This window comes from Mchenga conophoros, linkage group LG14 (assembly GCF_057382185.1).
Source record: "Mchenga conophoros isolate Kocher_MC1m ecotype Shallow Benthic linkage group LG14, M_conophoros_male_GT1.1, whole genome shotgun sequence".
In the NCBI taxonomy this organism is placed as follows: Eukaryota; Metazoa; Chordata; class Actinopteri; order Cichliformes; family Cichlidae; genus Mchenga; species Mchenga conophoros.
The window spans coordinates 29,697,098-29,718,881 of NC_140539.1; the positions used below are offsets into that span (position 1 = coordinate 29,697,098).

The 21,784-nt window shown below is 38.9% G+C and overlaps 2 protein-coding genes and 1 long non-coding RNA gene across 3 annotated transcripts; 1 reads left to right on the forward strand and 2 right to left on the reverse strand.

The window, feature by feature from the left end:
• Window positions 1-167: 167 nt before the first annotated feature.
• Window positions 168-4,021, reverse strand: LOC146560035 (dehydrogenase/reductase SDR family member 11-like). The gene is made up of 7 exons (XM_085243857.1): window positions 3,817-4,021; window positions 2,606-2,815; window positions 2,279-2,373; window positions 1,058-1,187; window positions 823-915; window positions 672-737; window positions 168-548 (listed from the first exon to the last, which is right to left on the reverse strand). Exons 1-7 carry the CDS (start codon window positions 3,946-3,948, stop codon window positions 519-521), a joined length of 756 nt encoding a protein of 251 aa, XP_085099983.1. The 5' UTR covers window positions 3,949-4,021; the 3' UTR covers window positions 168-518.
• LOC146560036 (uncharacterized) lies at window positions 3,803-15,340 on the forward strand. The gene is made up of 3 exons (XR_014888198.1): window positions 3,803-4,114; window positions 4,522-4,580; window positions 14,660-15,340. It is a non-coding gene; the product is annotated as an uncharacterized LOC146560036 (long non-coding RNA).
• Window positions 13,779-21,774, reverse strand: LOC146560037 (dehydrogenase/reductase SDR family member 11-like). Its single transcript, XM_085243842.1, has 8 exons — window positions 21,735-21,774; window positions 21,248-21,531; window positions 19,162-19,371; window positions 15,334-15,428; window positions 14,434-14,563; window positions 14,222-14,314; window positions 14,060-14,125; window positions 13,779-13,944 (listed from the first exon to the last, which is right to left on the reverse strand). The coding sequence occupies exons 1-8, from the start codon at window positions 21,772-21,774 to the stop codon at window positions 13,915-13,917; spliced, it is 948 nt and encodes a 315-aa protein (XP_085099968.1). The 3' UTR covers window positions 13,779-13,914.
• Between the last annotated feature and the right edge of the window lie 10 nt (window positions 21,775-21,784).

Consider the following 21,784-nt stretch of genomic DNA (forward strand, 5'->3'; position numbering starts at 1 on the left):
GAAATCTGCTACCGTACAAAGGAACCACAACAGAGTTTTTAGTACAGCACCATATACCTCCTTGCCCCGAATTTTACCTAGTGACTGCCAAAAACTTCCAGCAACCATTCACCAACTGGTTGGAGAACATAGATTAATGAACAAAGGCCACTTACCAGTCTCTAGGGCATAGTTAATAAGAACAGTTTATTGTTAATTCTGTTGAGTTCAATTTCAGTTTAGGTCAGTGTGCATCTGAATTGAACAAAAACATTCTCAAGTCTTTCTTCATTCGCATTAGAAAAATTTATTTTGGTAATTTTCTCACAGTCATTTTGACAGTTCTGTTTGATGAAAAATTCAACTTTGACTTGGCTTTTTATCATTTTAGGATCACGTAGGAGTGTGCTCAGTAATGGTTGGTGGTTTTTATTTATTTTTTCTTAGCAGAGGATAAATGGAGAGCAGTGTTGAGCAGTCAGGAGTTTCACACCACTTTGTTGTGGAGGCTGGATTGTGTGCCTGCACTGTGTTACCAGCTACACAGCTTCAAAGTTAATGTCGCCAACCTGAAAGGAAAGTTATAGAAATATTATCTTATTTTGAGTAATCTGGTGATATTTACAATATTAATGAGCTAAATTCAATAAGTGAACATTTAAAAAGTTGAAAATAAGAGAAAACCTACAAACCTGAACATGAGGCGGGGCGCTGAGCACGTATGTGACAGCACTGGCAATGTCTTTTGGTTCCAAAGGCTGTCAGAGAAGTGAAAAATGCTTAATAACTTTTATCAGAGTAATCATATTAACAATCTATAAACTGTGAGATTAATAATTATACCTTAAATTCACTGTACATAGCAGCTACTTTTTCAGGTTCATTGCTGTGGAGCCGTGATACAAATTCTGTGTCCACTAAACCAGGAGAGAGGCTCTGTAAAAAACAAAAGAAAAACAAAGGTAAAAGAAGTGTGATTGTGTGTCGACTTCGGAAAGTATTGTAAATGTGTCTCATAGCAGCTGAAATTGGTTTTAAGGGCACTTTTTGGGTTTATCAGTGTTCTTTAAAACCTTACTGTGGCTCGGATATGGGTGTTTTCTGCACGCAGCTCCTGCCTCAGGCCCTCAGTCAGCGCGGTTACAGCGAACTTGGTCGCCATGTAGAAATGTAAATCGGGAACGGGATAGACATGATGTCCACCCACACTACAACAGAAGAACATTTCACTAGGTCAGCATTTACCAACATATTTTTTATCTGATTTCAGGATCACATCTGTGTTTTATCCTTGGAGGAGGAGTCCTCTTTACCAAAGAAATGAAACGAGTGAGCGCCACTGGCATCTTAATAAAATGTCACCCTCTTCCTCCTCATCTCAAACTCATCTACTGAACTGAATTCCAGGATTGAATATACAAAAATGTGCACAAATATGCCTATTTATTCCCAATATTGGGAATAAAGGCAAATCTTTTCATTCTCACTATTGAAATCTCCACAGTTTCCATTCACTTTAGGTTAAGAGTCTTGGCATCATCCTAGACAGCTCACTATCCTATAAATCTCACATTAATGATCTCACTTGTTCTGCCTATTTCCATCTACGCAACACGGACCGATTGTATCCTTCTCTTTCCACCCAGTCTGTATCCTTTCTTGATCATAGTATAGTTACATCCCACACTGTCTATTGTAATTCTCTCTTGCATGGTTTCCCCCAAAAATCCCTCCATAAGCTTCAACTGGTTCAAAACTGCGCTGCCCGCATACCAGCACATCATCCATATCCTTCAGGAATGTCACTGGCTCCCTATGAAATTCTGAATGGCATACAAGTTTCATCTGATTACCTTCAAGACCCTTCATAACCTTGTTCCTCCTTACCTTTCTGACCTGTCAAGCACTACCTCTTCTGCCCGCTCACTTCGATCTTCTTCTTCTATCCAGCTTGCCTTCTTTCCCCCTCAGCACCATGGGAAGCAGAGCTTTTAGCTCTCTGCTCCCAGCCTGTGGAACTTTCTACCTCCAGATATAAGAAACATTGGTTCTCTCCCCCAGTTGAAATCTCAACTTAAAACCTCTCTGTTCAAGTCTGCATGTTCGCTGTGAACTTATTGTTTGTATATTTTATCTTGTTCTTTTGATTGTTCTTTGTTTGCCATTAGTGTTACCAACAGAAGCTCATAATCTCAATCTGAATCTGAGCATGATTATATTCAAAGATATTTGAAAGATGTTTAAATCATCAGACTTCACAGGCATGGCCGTCGTTGATCATCAGCAAATAAAAATGCACCTGTTTATGTTTATGATGTGCCCATCGTCAACATGTCTCTCTTTCATTGACTGATATGCTTCACGCGCGCAGATACTCAATCCAAAAACGTTCACCTGCAAGAGACCGAGAAGAAGAAAAAAAACTTTACATTTAATCATTTCTTCTTGTGCACAAGTGTAAATTAACCCACAGTGTTAATTCTTACTCAGGTGCAACATTAAAAGCACTGATAGGTTACATTTATTATTTTAATGTATTGTTCTGGTGGGACACCCTTGATGTTACTTTGAAAGAAATCACAAACATCGCTGCAGACCAATCCAGGAGATAACACTGAGCTCTTACATCCATCATGTTCTTCCAGCCGCTGGTTTTGCCACTTAGCAGCGGCTCTGGGTGAGCCAAGCCGGCGTTGTTGATGCACACGTCCACGCCTCTGTGCTGCTCTTTGATCGCTGCAAACATGGACAGAATCTCCTCCTCTTTGGTCAAGTCACACTTGAAAGGCACCAAAACACCAGGGTGGCCGGCGCTCTGACACTCTGCTGCCAGTTTCTGAAAACAAAAAGCAAAAGATGATACCTTCATAGTCACCATCGCATTCAGATTCTTGTGGTAAAAATACTCTGGTAAAAGTTGAATTATCGATTAAACTCCTTTACTAAGTTAAAAGAGAAAAATTCCAGGCTCTGAAATGAATTCAAAGCATAAAAGTAAGAAGATAGGGACATTTCAATTATTTTGCAAAGGAAACATAACCTTGTACAACTTCAACATAATAGCAAAATTAGACATGGGAATGAAAATAATGAATATATGAGTATAGTCAGGGGCTAAAATGGGATTTGCAGATGTGAGAACCGTAGGATCACTGTAGTGGTTATAAGAGTGTGAGGAAATTAATCAAGAGTCACAATAGGCTCTATTGAGAGATCCAGCAGATTTTTTTCTCTACAGGCTGTGATCAGCTGACCTGTGCTGTGGCTGTTGACCCGAGGTTTACTGCTCTTTGTGGATTTACACAACTCATCAGTATGTAAGTAAGTAAAGTTTATTTATTAAGCGCTTTTCATAGACAGGTAGTCACAAAGCGCTGCACACAGATACGATAAATAGCAAAATGCACAGTATACACAATATAGAGTTTAAATGTAAATTAAAAATATAAAAATGTAAAAAGCATTGGTCAACAGAAAGCTTGTTTAAACAGTAAAGTTTTTAACTGGTTTTTTTTTTTATGTATGTAAGATATCATGTCTGACTTCTGTCTCCTATACTGCCAACATACTGTTTATAATTTTGTTCATTATGCTGCATAGTACACTACTTGTATCTGGTATTGTGCAGCTCATTTTAACCCATGCATATTGACCAATATGTACAGCATAAATGATTTATTGTAAAACAAAAAGTCTGTCGCTTGACAGCCATTATATGATGTCCACTTGACAGAGCTACATAACTGCATATTTGCATAACATTAAAAAGTCCTTTGCATTAGAGTTTTACATTAAGTGTTTCTCTTCTGAAATCAAGTTTGTTATTTCAGAGCAAACCTGTATTTTCCCCACGTCCCTGTCGCAGCCCACCACTTTCATACCGAGCCGGACCAGCTCCACGGCTACAGCCGCCCCGATCCCAACCGAGGCTCCGGTCACCAGAGCCACTCTGCCCCGCCAGCGCTCCATCACAGACAATTGTAACCAGCTCACGCACCAAAAGTATGAAGAGAGGGACGTGCCAAGATAGATATCCCTGACAGAATTAGTTTCCTCTGCGTCGTGAGCGCTCACCAGGTAGGGAGAACGGATCCAGTTGACTCCACCTCCATTCCAACCAAATTACTTGAAAATAGTAAGTAGTTACTATTACTTCTCCAAGAAGGTTATCCAGTTACTTTACTGATTACGTATTTTTAAAAGTAATTATTTCATTTTAAAAACATGATACACAACCTGAATACGTTATAAAGCAATAGACCTTTCAGCCCAATTAGATTTTTTTCTGCATAATCCATCTAAAATTGGATCACTTGAAAAATCCTCTTTTAAAAATTGGTTTTATTATTTTTAATCTTTTAACTTTATGCACATTGCATCAAGCAAAAAGTGACATAATATGGAACAACCTATGACTTGAAGAAATTTGTGTAACATTTAAACCTATTTTGTGCACATTCAGGCATGTAAAAGAAGCAATTTTTTTGGTGTTTATATTGTTTGTCTGTGATTTGGACAACCAAGCCTGTGCTCTCAACGCAGGGGAAACAAATTCTGCCGGGGACAACTACCTTGACATGACTGCCACAATAAAAACTGAAGTGAGTGAGCTAATTAATTTGTAACATTCTGTATAATATTAAGTATTTGTGACCATTCGGCCTCTGTCAAGGATTTCCTCGCTAAGATTAGAGACAATATGGGAAGAATCAATAATTCCTCAGTCATGCTCTATACAGCAGCAAAGAGACATTTAACTTTCAGGGGGAAATGCTTTTTTAGGATGAGTCCTTCCATTTTGGACAAATGAAAAACTTGTGGAGGTCATCAGCATTTCATAGCTCAACAACCAAGAAGGAAAGAAGGCGTGATTTGGTAATACTTTATACCAGAATTGTGACTCGCAAATTAAGAACTTCTGAGGAAGTTGAATTTTTAATCATGAAAGGTTTTGTTTTGTTTTTTTGAGGTTTTTTTGTAAAATAAAAAACTACACCAAACATTGTTATTATATTGGATACAGAAACCCTGTTTTAACAATTAAAACTTTAAACGGCCATTTTTGTGCACCAACTGATAGAAATGAACTTTTACACAGAGTCAGGTTTACAGAGTTATAATGGATGATGAATTGCAACTCACCGGTTTTATAGTAACATATAAACATAAACTGGCTGCCATCCCAGTTTCTTGGTCTCATCTCAGCATGACACAGCAGAAAAAACTTCATTATTATTAATTTTATTATTATTATTGTTATTATTATTTGTGGCAGTATATTAGTAGCAGCAGTTGGAGTATTTTAAATAGGATTTCTCTTTAAAGAACACGTGTGGATAAAAGAAATATCAAGTTTGTTTGTAGACCAACACACATGCTTTCTCTTCTCTGATTGCCTCTGAAAGAAATAGATGATGTTAGTGTCATCACAATATGTGCTCAGCGCCTCTCTGCATGTTCAGATTTCTGATTTTATCTTGTTTCATGCTTTTTACTGTGGCTTATTGAACTTTCCCTTTAATTGCATTTTAAACACAAGCAGTTTACTCATAATAAGATAACACTGGTATAAACATGGACATACTGATGTATGGAATTTAAACCATGGCTGGTTGTTAATGAAGAGCACAAAATGTCCCAAGAAAACACACCAATGAAGGTCATCACTATTGTGCATTTCACAGCTCTGCTTTTACAGTGGGATGCAAAGGTTTGGGCAACCTTGTTAATAGTCATTATTTTCCTGTATAAATCGTTGGTTGTTACAGTAAAAAAATGTCAGTTAAATATATCATATAGGAGACACACACAGCGATATTGGAGAAGTGAAATGAAGTTTATTGGATTTACAGAAAGTGTGCAATAATTGTTTAAACAAAATCAGGCAGGTGCATAAATTTGGGCACTGCTGTCATTTTCTTGATTCCAAAACCTTTAGAACTAATTATTGGAACTCAAATTGGCTTGGTAAGCTCAGTGACCCCTGACCTACATACACAGGTGAATCCAATAATGAGAAAGAGCATTTAAGGGGGTCAATTGTAAGTTTCCCTCCTCTTTTAATTTTCTCTGAAGAGTAGCAACATGGGGGTCTCAAAACAACTCTCAAATGACCTGAAGACAAAGATTGTTCACCATCATGGTTTAGGGGAAAGATACAGAAAGCTGTCTCACAGATTTAAGCTGTCTGTTTCCACAGTTAGGAACAAACAGAGCCGCTTGGGGTATGCTAAAGCACATTTGGACAAGTCAGCTTCATTGTGGAATAAGGTGCTGTGGACTGATGAAACAAAAATTGAGTTATTTGGGCATAACAAGGGGTGTTATGCATGGAGGAAAAAGAACACGGCATTCCAAGAAAAACACCTGCTACCTACAGTAAAATATGGTGGTGGTTCCATCATGCTGTGGGGCTGTGTAGCCAGTGCAGGGACTGGGAATCTTGTCAAAGTTGAGGGACACATGGATTCCACTCAGTATCAGCAGATTCTGGAGACCAATGTCCAGGTATCAGTGACAAAGCTGAAGCTGCGGTGGGTCTGGATCTTTCAACAAGACAACGACCCGAAACACTGCTCAAAATCCACTAAGGCATTCATGCAGAGGAACAAGTACAATGTTCTGGAATGGCCATCTCAGTCCCCAGACCTAAATATTATTGAAAATCTGTGGTGTGAGTTAAAGAGAGCTGTCCTTGCTCAGAAGCCATCAAACCTGAATGAACTAGAGATGTTTTGTAAAGAGGAATGGTCCAAAATACCTTCAACTACAATCCAGACTCTCACTGGAACCTACAGGAAGCGTTTAGAGGCTGTAACTTCTGCAAAAGGCGGATCTACTAAATATTGATTTCATTTCTTTTTTTTTTTTTTTTTTTGTGGTGCCCAAATTTATGCACCTGCCTGATTTTGTTTAAACAATTATTGCACACTTTCTGTAAATCCAGTAAACTTCATTTCACTTCTCAAATGTCACTGTGTGTGTCTCCTATATGATATATTTAACTGACATTTTTTATTGTAACAACCAACGATTTATACAGGAAAATAATGACTATTAACAAGGTTGCCCAAACTTTTGCATCCTACTGTTCTTCCTTTGCAATATTAATCACTAGAGGTCATAGTCAGGGCTGGACTGGGACAAAAAAAATGTATGGTTTCTATACATTTTACGTCAGATAAAAACTTTGGTCGTAAGATTCAGAAAGTGTACTTTATTGATCCCCGTGTGGAAATTCCTCTCTGCCTTTAACCCATTCACTCAGTGAAGCAGTGGGCAGCCATTGGGCGCCCAGGGAGCAGTGTGTAGGGATGGTATCTTGCTCAGCTGTTCAGGGGAATCGAACCCCCGACCTTCCGATCATGGGGCCACCACTCTACCTACTGAGCTATCCCTGCCCCAGATTCAGATAACTATTTAATAAGAGCTAGATGTTTTAAACAGAGGTGGGACCAAGTCATTGTTTTGCAAGTCTCAAGTAAGTCTCAAGTCTTTATCCTCAAGTCTCAAGTCAAGTCTCAAGTAATGTCAGGCAAGTCAGAGTCGAGTCTCAAGTCACTGGTGTAAAAGTCCGAGTCAAGTCACAAGTCTGAAACTTTGAATTTCAAGTCCTTTCGAGTCTTTAAAAAAAAACAAACGAAAAAATAATGTTGCAGTTATATGCTAAATGTAAATATTAGACCATGTAATTTTAAAATCTGTGTTTTTCTCAACACGTACAAAATAGTGAACTTAGAAAATATACACAAATTGTGAAATTGCACCTCTATAAAATGCAGCTCAATTAAACCTAGCTCCAAGAATAATTTTCACCGACAGTTCTGAGATAAGCTGCATGTTATTCTTGGATGCGCTTGTAGGACCAGCTTTAAAATCGCATGACAAAAATATCATACACATTAAAAAAAACTGTATCACCAACGTAGCCTGGACAACATTTGCTAGTTAGATGAAGTCAGCTATCTCATCTTAGCATATTTATATGCATATTTATAATCATACGGTTCTTGGAGTGAGTGCATACACTCATGAAGTTTAGTAACTTCCGGTCACTGCAACAAGCCCAGGTACAGTTTACCGACGGATGGGTGCAGGACCTTGAAATGCACCGTGTAGAACGAAAGACCATCGTACGTATCATAAGTTTACCAGTCTCACAAATCGTCTTCATAAATACACATTCGTTAACCGTTTATTAATATAACCTTTGAGCTCAATGGTAATTAATTAGTAGTGGAAATAATTTCTGGTAGCATCACAGAAATGTAGCAGTGACAATAATATTGTATGCTGTAATCGTACTGGGCAATTAGTGATACAAAAAACCTGTTTTATCCTGTGAATAAAAGTATGTGTTTTTGTCAATGTACCATAATAACAGAAGCGAAACGCAATATTGTGTCAGGACAATTTACTATTTATGCACAATAAATAAAGGAGCATAGCGCGACAATTTCTGTTCAGCGCCAGACTTGCTTGTAACCTATATCACCAATTATGTTAAGAAAAATGACGCATTAACTACAACAGCAGACTGACCTTTGTGTAAATGCTTGGAGCAGACTAACCTGTGAGCTGGAGTGTTCTGGGACGTTATATTTGGTCTTTGAATGGCTGCAATCCAGGCCATCCGTCGCGTCTTTGTTACTTCGGAAACATGGCTCGAACAATTTCTCTTCAACGACGTAATCCGATAACAACCGATCTCTTTACCCGTCGGCTTCCCGTGGCTGTCATGCGACCGGCTATTGCAGTTAATAATACAACAGCTTCTTGACATTTTTGTGTTTCTTTTTATCGCTGTGTGACTGATTTTAATTGAAAGCCTGCGTGCGCTAGTACCGCTTGCCACGAGTTCCCAGAATCCTTTGCGGTTCTACCCGTGAATGACGTCACATTTTCAATCTCCATATAATATGCATGTTAAATTTTATATTTGGGGTAAAATATCAAGTCTTTTCAAGTAAACCGGTTCAAGTCCAATTCAAGTCCCAAGTCATTGGTGTAAAAGTCCAAGTCAAGTCACAAGTCTTAGAACATTTTTTCAAGTCAAGTCTAAAGTCATAAAATTAATGACTCGAGTCTGACTCGAGTCCAAGTCATGTGACTCGAGTCCACACCTCTGGTTTTAAATGAGAATAAGAAAGAAAAGTATTTCTTTGTGCCCCCCTTTCCCTGTTAATGCCCTACCTGGCCCCCTGGCAAAACTTTGCTAGAGCCACCCCTGCACAGTTACCAGCTGTAAGCTACTTAGAAAAGGATCCTGGTGTTATGTGTCTCTCAGAAACAGTTCAGCTCTGATTCAGTAAGGACATCTCCTGGTTTCATCTTCATGTTTCCCTCTCACCAGGATATCCAAACCGACATCATGACCAGCAGCTTTTACAGCTGTGGCGCCAGCAAACATTAGCTGATACTAGAAAGTAATATTAAATAAATTCTAACAACAGCTGATCTTAAACTTGCTGCTGTTGTTTAGCACGACATCCGCCGGTTTCCGCTTTCTGGCGCAAAGTGGGAGATAAACAAGCAAGAGAGAAAAGCCGATCAGCTGATCATTGGTCAGTTTCATGATTGAAGTAGCAACAACAGAGAGAGGGGGAGAGAATGAGAGGAGAAGAGGCAACTGTGCAGCTTAACGACAGAATAACTCCAGCTTTGTGTCTTTTTCTATTGTAGCTGAAGTCTGGGACAAACTGTTCCTTTTCAGCTCAACACAAAATTTTCTCTGAATGCGGGACGATTTAATTTTTACAGGACGGTTGGCAACTCTACTAACTAACCTTATGAATAAAATAAAGTTCACTATCAGTAAATGGTAAATGGCCTGCATTTGTATAGCGCTTTTCTAGTCCCTAAGGACCCCAAAGCGCTTCACACTACATTCAGTCATTCACCCATTCACACACTGGCGATGGCAAGCTACATCAGTAACATCATAGCACCCACCCAGCTGTATAGAAACTCTGTCATGCTAGCTAGTACGCAGTACGAGTTATTGTCACTGACTGTAAAAAGTCAGCAGAACGAAAATAAACTCCACCTAAACTTGGTTTATATCTGACCCAGACTGACTGCAGGTCATAACTTCTTACTCTAAGTTCAGTTCACCTGACACTTGTCTCTCCTTCTCCTGCCTCCCCTTCCCTCATCCACATGCTGGCCTCTGTGGAAGCTCCGCCATAGCCGCCACCAAACAACTGAGTTATTTTTACACATCGACCAGCATCTGGCCAATGCACCACCTTTCATTGTTTCTACCGTTACAAAAAAATAAAAAGAAAAGAAAAGAAAAAAATCACCGGCCCATAAAAATGAAAAATCACCATCGGCCTGATGCCAAATGCCCGGTATGCCTGATGGCCAGTCCAGCTATGGTCATAGTACAGTCCTGGCCAATGTTCCCTCTAAGCTGCGTGCGTGCGCAATTGTGCACTGCTGGCACGGTCTCTGCGCACAGAAAATCTGCGTTGTGCACCAAAAAAAAATCTAACCTGAATTGAACTTAAAACAAATACTTTAACAATTCTGTTTTGCAGTGTTAGTCAGAAAGTGACTGGCTGATCCCGTATGGGATTAGAACGATGCCACCTTATCCCATAGTCCAGCCAATGATGCGATTCACATTCATATATATACGCAGCTAATGAACGTCATTGACAGGCTATGACAGCGTCCTTATGTGACGACACCGGTGTTTTAGCTAGCAAAGCAGCGTGGCTGATGTGGAGTGAAGCCACGTTAATGACAACCTGTACAACCATTGGAGATGTGAGCAGGACAGACGGAACAACTGACAGAAAAAGTGTGAACTTTATACCAGTTTTTAAATTGTGTTGATAGGCCAAGTAAAACTGGAGTTATGATAAAAAAATATATGCAATGTTTGGTTTTCTTCCTGAATTGACTATGTGCACGAGACAATGCTAACTTCCTGGTTTGAGACCGGATGTGGGGTAGTGCATTTCCGGTAGCTTTACTTTGCGGTCAATCGCTACTGCGAAGATATACTCCAAAATCATGTCCAAAACTCGAAAACGGAAAGTTACAAAGAGGAGAAGGTGGGAACACTCACCGCTGTTGTGTCATAAAAAATCTAATGATCAATTTTGACGTTTAAAGCGTTTAGATCAATCAGTTGTTTACATCACTCAACACAAGCAGAACTGCATTACTGCAGCAGAAGACACATCGTCCACATTCAGAAGCACATCTCTGTATAGTCACTGGTCTTATGATTTAAACAGGCAAATGTTCAGCATTCAAACTACAGCTGAAGAATAGTCAAACCAGATGTTTCCCCCGTTATGTCGATATCAGCTAGTCAAGTACACGCCTACACGGCATGTTAACAAACCGTGAAAAAAGCCACACAAAAAATGAATGATTGCTGGTAACGGTTTCTATACATTAGTATTTATGAAGGGTATGTTGTGACTTACCTTCAAAATTACAGCGGTCCCTCGCTGTAACGCGGTTCACCTTTCACCTCGCTGTTTCACGGATTTTTTTAGTGCAAGTTTGCATGCTTTTTTTTTTTACATCACATTTTGTCCTGTGTCCTGATCGCTGCAGACGATCTCCTCCGTGACGTCTCTCCTGTACAGTACAGAATCGCTGCATTGATCGCTAGCAGTGTGACTCTGAGGTGCAGTACTGTATGTCCACCATGTCCACCAAACGTTTTGCACTGTCAAAAAATAAAATTGGCTACTTGATTTCACCTATCGCTGGTTATTTTTAGAACATAACACCCACGATAAACGAGGGACAGCTGAGAAATATAACATTTGAATCCCTTTTCTCTTTTGCTCTGAGGCGCGGGGGAAAAATATCGACAAGTCGATGAACATCATTTACAGATATATTGGGTAAATGCCCAAGACATCTATAGAAAAGTAAATCGCCACTTGATTCATTTGCTTAACTTGTTTTGGACCGTAAACCAGGCGCGAATAGGACACCGGAAGCAAAGCTCCCCACAGGAGTTTCCGCACCGGAAGTAGCATATGCTAACGTGCACATAGTCAATACTATCGTTGTTTATATTTACTGCGGGAAGAAACAGTAAAAACTGTGTTTTATAAAGAAAACCTCAAAAGCACTCTCCGCCTGTGAGCAAAAACAACACCAAAAAAAAAACCCCTATTGCTATTGGTCGAAAAATGTACCATGTCGACCAATCAAAAAATGATAAAGCAACATGGCATTTAGTTGTTTAGGAAGGGGGAAGTTTTAGGAGTGACGGCGGTGTTTTGAGACGTGAGAGATTTGCGACGTTTAGCGCAAATCTTGTGTAGTTAGTGTGTAGTGTAGTCAATAGTTTTGTTTTGTGTGTCAGAACAATGAGGCGACTGCTGAATGTTACAGGTGTTACAGGAGTGATACATCTCCTGTTGTCAGGCCTGCAGGTATCAGGCTGTTGTTCTCTTTTATCTCATAGTGGACAGAAATTATTTTTTGGAGTGACACAAATAATTTGTGTGGCATCAGATTTAATGCAGAACAGCTGATTGTTCTGTAAATAGTTTGAAATGTTTATTTAAAAAAATAAATTGTCCAACATTTAATTGTTAATTGTCCAACATTGGTCATTATATACTGTATTTTGCAGACAGAGTTACAGGACTCTCTCCCAGAACACAGACCCATACTCATAATTCAAGTCAGAGCTTTATAAAAAAAAAAAAAAAGTTTTGTTTTCAAAATTGGAATTCAAGTTATTTTTACTTCCAAAAGTGTTAACATACTACACAGGTCATGAACAAGATTTTTTTTTTTTAAATTTTCATTGTAAGTGGGCTAAAGCAGTTAATTAATAGTAGTCTAACATAAATGTAAATGCTGTAATTTGATTATTTTAATAAACCTTGGATGGATTCGATGCTGGCATAACCACAGTGCACACGTCTAATGTTGCTCACAGTGGTCCAAGGGACCGCTCAGGGAGTTTGTGTGGTCGCTCAGATACGTGAAAAATTAGAGGGAACATTGGTCATGGCCAGAATCTATTGCTCTTTGGTCAAGTCACACTTGAAAGGGACCAAAACACCAAGGTGGCCAGAACTTTGACACTGCTGCCAGTTTTTTAAGTCAAACTTATGTTTTCTTGGTAGTCAAAGTTTTATATTGACATGATAGCTCCTTTAAAAGCTTACTCTCTCAGATACCTGCGTTTGTTTATTTACACCAAATGTATTGTTTATTAGAGCCAAAAATGAACACTAGCAAACAGTTCTCTATTGCATCCTTGACAATGGAGCATTGTGCTTGCGGAGCAGTGTCAAAGTGTCAAGACACTCAGCAATTTGGTGAGTGCTTGTAGACATATTTGCATCATCCACACAAACTCCCGGAGAGTGTAGAAATCTGCTACCATACAAAGGATCCACACAGAGGTTTTAGTACAGCACCATATACCTCCTTGCCACGAATTTTACCTAGTGACTGCCAACAACTTCCAGCAACCATTCACCAACTGGTTGGAGAACATACATTGGTAAGTGACCTTTGTTCATCAGTCTTTAGGCCCTTATGACTTGTACGGTTGCTCCATGACACCCCCCCCCCCCCCCCCCCCAAACCAGCTAAGGTTCTAACCTGCTGAAATGAACATCTGCTTAACAGTAAAAACACTCTTAGAGCTTAAATACTATCCAGCAACTGAGATCTGTTACAATAAGAAGGAAGCTGTCATTAATTAAAGTGTTTTCATGGGCATTCCTTGCTGGCCAGTAGGACGCTTGTAAAAAGGTACCACAGGGACCTTTGATAAGAAGACAATTAGACAGAAAACAGCTGGATGAGTTTCCTTTATTTTATCCTTCTGTGAATTGATTACAATCTGACAGTGTTGAGAAGTAAGGAGAGCCGGTCACACTACTTTGATGTAAAGATTGGGATGGGTCTCAAGGCCAAGTTGCATGACACCTGCTACAGACTTTCAAGCAAAATCTCCCCAATCTGAAAGAAAAGATAGATGAATGTTATCTTATGACTAAACTGCTGATATTTAAAATGGAAAATAGAAAAGTTCAAAAGGTCACAAAAAAGAGGAAAATGAGAGAAAATCTCAAACCTGAACATGAGGAGGGGCACTGAGCACATATGTGACGGCATGGACGAGGTCTTTTGCTTCCAGAGACTATCAAAGAAGTGAAAAGTGCTTAATGAAATTTTAATAGTAATCATATCAACAATACTGTAGCGATTGTAGGAAATGAAGGAATAATGATTTTACCTTATTTTTAGTGTATACAGCAGCTGCTTTATCAGAATTGTCTCTGTAGACGCGGTATGCAAATTCTGTCTTCACAACGCCAGGAGAAATGCTCTGCAAAATGACATTATTAATGAGGATTCTTCAAGAAGTACTCTGTGTGCATCTCATAACAGCTGACATTAGTGTTAAAGGTACTTTGGAGCTGGTTACAGTGTCTTTCAAAAGCTTACTGTGGCCCGGATATGAGTGTTTTCTGCACGCAGCTCCTGCCTCAGGCCCTCAGTCAGCGCAGTTACAGCATACTTGGTGGCGGTGTAGAAATGTCCGTCAGCATTAGGAAACACTTGATGGCCGCACACACTGCAACAGAGGATATTTACAAGTGTTATAACAACAATGGCAACAGTTTCTATATCGTTTAACATCCACCTGTTTTCTTTTGCTTATCTAATTCAGGGTCCAGGAGCCTCGGGTACAGCACAGACAGGTCCCAAGTCTGTCACAGGACACAGAGACACAGACACAGTTCAACTAAACTAACCCAACTTACTGCATGTCTTTGGACTATGTGGGAAGGTGAGAACTCCTGCAGACACAGGGAGAAGATGCAAACTACACAGAGAAAGACACTGGCCAGATGCTGGATTTGTGAGATAAGTTGTGAGATAACAGTGTTAACCACTGCATCACTATGCTGTTGTGCTGTAATTTAAAGGTTTCTATATAATGTATAACCAGGAAGGTACTTGTGTTTTGAGATTTAAAAAAAGCAAAACATTTCTCGGTTCTGGCAATTAGATTTGGTTTCATTTTTCTTGATGATTTTCATAGTAAACTCAAAAATCTTTTAGTTCTGAACTGCTAGCTGGCCAATGAAAGCAATATGAAGATGTCCCTTTTGGTTCTAATATATTGTTATTGACACAGCAGTCTGGTATTTATTTTTATTGGACCTACCAGTAATAAAAACACTCATTGGCTATAGTAGGGTTCTTAAAGGGGGAGATACAATGTGTGCTGTGAGAAAAGTCCATTGTGCAGAGTTGCCAAAAGAATGACTGAATTATAAGATGTTTGTGTAAACTGCACAAGCATACCCATCACTGTCCATCAGTAAAATAAAACTGCACCTGTTTATGTTTATGATGTGCCCATCGTCCACATTTCTCTCTTTCATTGACTGATAAGCTTCACGTGCACAGATACACAGTGCAAGAACGTTCACCTGTAAGAAACCAGCAGTGAAATAAACGGTAAAACAAATATATGTAATCAATGCATCAAAATGATACTTTTCCTTGTTGCTATTTGCACTCAAGATGAACAAATTCTTTTAATTCAATTCAATTTTATTTATACAGAATGAAATCGCAACAACAGTCGCCTTAAGGTGCTTTATATTTTAAGGTAGACCCTAATACATACAGAGAAAAAACCCCAACAATACAATGACCCCCTATGATCAAGCAAAGTGGTGACAGTGGGAAGGAAAAACTCCCTTCTAACAGGAAGAAACCTCCACCAGATCCAGGCTCAGGGACCGCGACCAGGTGGGGTGAGAGAAGGAAAACAGGATAAAAGACATGCTGTGGAAGAGAGCAGCTTACACCTGTTGCAGGATAGCTAAGGGAGGATTCAGAGTCACCTGATCCAGCCCTAACTATATGCTTTAGCAAAAAGGAGTTTTAAGCCTAATCTTAAAAGTAGAGATAGTGTCTGTCTCCCATATTCCACAGAAGAAAGGCCTGAAAACTGAAGGCTCCCATTCACCTTTTAAATACTCTAGGAACCACAAGTAAGCCTGTGGTCTGAGAGCGAAGTGCTCTAATGCAAGGATACAATACTATGACATCATTAAGATAAGATGGGGCCTGATTATTTAAGACCTTGTATGTGAGGAGCAGGATTTTTTAATTCAATTCTGGATTTAACAGGGAGCCAATGAAGGGAAGCCAGTATAGGAGAAATATGCTCTCTCTTTTAGTCCCTGTCAGTACTCTTGCTGCAGCAGTTTAGATTAACTGAAGGCTTTTCAGTGCATTTTTAGGACTTCCTGATAATAATGAATTACACTAATCCAGCCTAAAAGTAATAAATGCATCAACTAGTTTTTCAGCATCACTCTGAGACAGGATATTTCTAATTTTAGAGATACTGTGCAAATGGAAAAAAAGCAGTCCTACATATTTGTTTAAAATGTACATTAAGGGAAATATCCTAGTTAAAAATGACTCCACGGTTCCTCACAGTGTTACTGGAGGCCAAAGCAATGCCATCCAGAGTAAGTATCTGGTTAGATACCATATTTCTAGGAATTTTAGGGCCGAGTACAATAACCTCAGTTTTTTGTGAATTTAGAAACAGAAAATTGGAGGTCATCCAGGTCTGTATGCCTTTAAGACATTTTTCTAACACACATCAAACTAATTGGTGTGTTATCTGGCTTCATGCATAGATAAAGTTGGGTGTCATCTGCATAGCAGTGAAAATTCATCCTATGCCTTCTGATGATACTGCCTAAGGGAAGCATGTAAACTGGTCCTGGCACAGAAACTACAGAACAATTGGATGCTATTTGATCGATATGATACATGCCACTTCAGTGCAGTACCTGTAATACCTACAGCATGTTCTAATCGCTCTAATAGAATATTATGGTCAACATTATCGAACGCTGAGGTCTAGCAGGATAAGCTAGACTGACTACTGTCAGGGGCCAAGAAGATCATTTGTAAAATTCACTAAAAGTGAGTTAGCAAATGGCTGCAATCACAGCATTGTAAAATTGGTTCAGCGATGGTCTTTGTTCAGCGGTTGTTGATCTTTGGTCATGCCAGTTTGGATAGTAATAATCCAGGAGCTGACCTCACAGCCCATTTTTTTCATTCAGTGGGCTGGTTTCAGTCATTGTGCAAAGGTACTGTTTATGAGGTTGGGTCATCTGAAACTGAAGATGTCACTTGGATGAGTGACGAAACGTTTCTCCCACTGAGATGCTACGTCCAGATGATCAGAATCAATTTTTTGGGACTTATCTAAAGGCGTTTCTGTATTTTGATGAGCTCTGAAACCTGATTGAAACTCTTCAAATAAGCCATTTGTCTGCATATGATCTATTAGCTGTTTGACAATTTTTGAAATGAAAGGTTAGAAATTGGCCTATAAACATCTAAAACCACAGGGTCAAGAGATGGCTTTTTAAGTAACGGCTTTTTAAGTTTAACTACTGCCAGCTTGAAGGCCTGAAGTACATAGGCAACAGTCTTTCAGCAGTCTTGTAAGAATGGGGTCTATAAGACATGTTGATGGTTTGGAGGAAGTAATTACTTATGTTAACTCAGAAAGGTCAATTGGAAAAAAAGACTAAATAAATACAAATGGTACTCAAAGTATGTGTAGATAATGTTAGATCTGTGAGATCATTATGAGTAATTTTTTCTCTAATTGTTAAAATTTGATTTGTGAATAAATTCATTAAGTCATTCCTAGTTGACGTTAAAGGAATACTTTGCTCAACGGTGCTTTTCGTCAATTTTTTCACCTTTTGAGGGAAGCCAATTGAATCTAATAAAATATTAAATACCACGTTGATTGAGACTGTCATTTGTAACATTTACATGGATATCACCCATAATAATTATTTTATTTGAACAGAGCACTAAATCAGTTAAAAACTCAGAAAAATCAGACAGAAACTCTGTGTAAGGCCCAGGTGGACAATAGAAGATAACAAATACGACTGTTTTTTTGAGTTTTACAGCTGAGGTGGACAAGGCTAAGCATCAGGCTTTCAAATGAGTTAAAAGTATGTCTTGGTCTTTGGTTAATTAATAAGCTGGTGTGGAAAATTGCAGGCATACCTTCCCCCAGCCTGTGCCTCGAGGATTTTGATGGTAAATGAGACTCAGGAGTGTTGATTCATTTAAACTAACATAATCATCCTGCTGTAACCAGGTTTCTGTAAGGCAGAGTAAATCGATTTGTTGATCAATTATTAATTCATGTACTAACAGAGACTCGGAAGAGAGAGACCTAATGTTTATGTTTTACTCTTCGGTGCTCATGAGGATACTGTATTGTTCTTTCTTTGTGACTTTTTTAACATTTAAGTCGATTTTTGTTGATTTTTAATATTTTACTGAATTTGCATTTACCCTTAGCCAACATGTCTTAAAACAGAATCGCCAATTCCTAGAGTCTGATCTCCTGCGAGTGTGTCATTGAGTGGGGAAAAGTAGTTAGCCACATGAACAGGTTGGTAGTGTACCGGGGGCTATGATACCTCCTCCCCGTCATCCAGCCATCCTGTTTCCCCAGCTACTCGACAGTCTGCCGGGGGACACCTAATGGGGCCTGCGCTACCTTCTACCTTCGGCTGCACTGACTACAGGAGGCTGGCTAGCTAGAGAGTTTTCAAGGATGCAAAACCGAGTCTCGAATTCAATATCATTAAAATAAAAAATTTAAAAACTAAGCTAAGCTAGTGAATCCCTAAAGACACAGTGAGTGAATACAGAGACATAATTTAGCGAGTAAATACAGTTTTTATTACAACACATATGCTACACAAAAACATCACTGTGTGTTGCAACAGGAGGTGATACTCTACGCAGAGAGAGCGAACACCAAGTGAAAGCCTTTAGCCAGTTTTGCATAATATTTTATCTTTCTCATCTATTGTGATTGTGTATTTATTTTAACCAGATGGGGATTTTCATAGTTTGACATTTTAACACACTATTTATCCAACTTTTTGTATAAATAAAAGACATCTATCTCATTCTAAAAAATGATGATGACTCAATTTATCATTTCATTAGAATACAGTATTCTGCTGGGAAACCACTCCTGTGAATGCTTTCATATGTAGCACACAACAACATATAACATATGTTATCAATATTATATTGCATACCAACCAGGAATATTTTCTTTCTAAAATAACTCTGAGTTCTTACGTCCCACATGTTTTTCCAGCCACTGGTTTTGCCATTTAGCAGCGCCTCTGGATGAGCCAAGCCAGCGTTATTGATGCACACGTCCACGCCTTTGTGCTGCTCTTTGATCGTGGCGAACATGGACAGAATCTCCTCCTCTTTGGTCAAGTCACACTTGAAAGGCACCAAAACACCAGGGTGACCGGCGCTCTGACACTCTGCTGCCAGTTTCTGAAAACAAAAAGGAAAAGACGATACCTTGATAATCACCTTTGCATTCAGATTCTTGTGGTAAAAATACTCTGGTAAAAGTTGAATTATGGATTAAACTTCTTTACTAAGATAAAAGATACATTTTCCAGACTCTGAAATGAATTCAAAGCAAAAAAGTAAGAAGATAAGGAGTTTTCAATTATTTTACAAAGGAAACCCAACCTCATACAACTTTAACATAATAGCAAAATTAGTCATGGAAATGAAAACTTAATTTAAACATAAACTCTAATGAACACCTGAACGATAGTGAGAACACAAGCATAGACAAACAAATGAACTTATAGCTCTATTTGCTGCAGCCTACATTGTAGATGGATGAGTCTGCCTCTACATCTAAACAGAATATACATATACTAATTTAATAATATGAATACAATACATCATTATATAATTATTATTAATATACTATATGAGTATAGTCAGGGGCTAAAATGGGATTTGCAGATTTGAGAACCCTAAGATCACTGTAGTGGTTATAGCAGTGTGTGGAAAGGAATCAGGAGTCACAATAGGCTCTATTGAGAGCTCCAGCAGATTTGTCTACAGGCTGTGATCAGCTGACCTGTGCTGTGGCTGTTTACCCGAGGTATACTGCTCTTTGTGGATTTACACAACTCATCAGTATGTAAGTTATCATGTCTGACTTCCGTCTCCTATACTGCCAAGTGCCAACATACTGTTTATACCATTTTTTTTATTTTACTGCATAGTACACAGCTTGGATCTGGTATTGTGCAGCTTATTTTAAACCATGCATATAGACCAATATATACAGCATAAATGATTTACTGTAAAACAAACAGTGTAACGGCGGATATGTAAAGCTAGCTCAACAACACGTAATATAACTATTCTGTAAAATAGTCAGATGTCAGATGTCTATTCATATTAATGTACAGAATTCACCTGCTTGCTACTACTACTGCACATTCACCCAATGTATATACTATATGTTCTCCCCCCCATTTTTGCACATGTCGAGGAGCGTGTCAGGCTACATTTCACTGTGTGTTATACAGTGAAATGTAGCCTGACACGGGTTACAAGTATAAGTATAACTTATACTTGTATAACTATGCATGTGACAAATAAAGAACCTTGAACCTTGAACGTTTGTGCTTTTATTTTGGTAACTTCCTGTGTTACCGAAAGTGAATGTTGTAACGGTAACTAGCTTGATGTACAAAAAAGACGCAAGAAAACGGTAAACTACTGCTAACAGAGAAAACTGCCAAAAAGTGATTTGCCTGCCAAAAAGTGATTTCCAATGTTTCCGTGTATTTTTTATGTGTAATATCTTTACGTATGTTGGTAAATAGACTTCGGTGAACAGCGTTTACAAAGGGGTTATATATAGAATTAAAAGATTATCTGTTTTTTCAAGTATCTTTATAACTCTGTGTTATTGTACTCACATTATAACCAATCCGGTCCTTTTTCCCCACTTACAATATTTTTACAGAACTATTGTAATATTTGCTGCCATTTCTGCTGTCTTACTCTTACAAAAGACATTTTTAATGTTAATGAGATTTTTTTTAACTGCATAAATAAAGGTTCTATAAAAGTCGCTGCCAAAAACTGATTGCGGCTTCTACCTTGTTACACGAATGTTGTTTGTGGCTCAATATGACTTTGTGTCATCCATGAGGGATGCATTTGACATATGTTTCACATATTATAGGCCAACAAGTTACTTATAGCAGTTTAAATACGAGCAATCAGTTTTTGGCAAATACCGGAAATCAGTTTTTGGCCGACAATCACTTTTTGGCACAACACCGGCATAACATAACTCTTCCGAAATCGAGTTTGTTATTTCAGAGCAAACCTGTATTTTCCCCACGTCCCTGGCGCAGCCCACCACTTTCATACCGAGCCGGACCAGCTCCACGGCTACAGCCGCCCCGATCCCGACCGAGGCTCCGGTCACCAGAGCCACTCTGCCCCGCCAGCGCTCCATCAAAGACAGCCCTAACCAGCTCACGCACCAAAAGTTTGAAGAGAGGGACGTGCCAAGATAGATATCCCCGACAGAATTAGTTTCCTCTGCGTCGGGAGCGCGCACTAGGTAGGGAGAACGGATCCCGTTGACTCCGCCTCCATTCCAACCAACTAGACGTAGAAACAGTGACGAACTATCAAAAACCTAAAGACGAGTGTACATTACCGTTCAGTTTGTGGGTTTCAACTGAAAATGATACGTTTATTGTTCTCATGTGTTATCAGCAGTGTTGGTCAAGTTACTTGAAAATAGTAAGTAGTTACTAATTACTGATTACTTATTTTTAAAAGTAATTAGTTACTTTGTTACTTACCGGTAGTTAGAATTAGGTTAGGGTAGAAACAAATTTCCATAAACGATCCA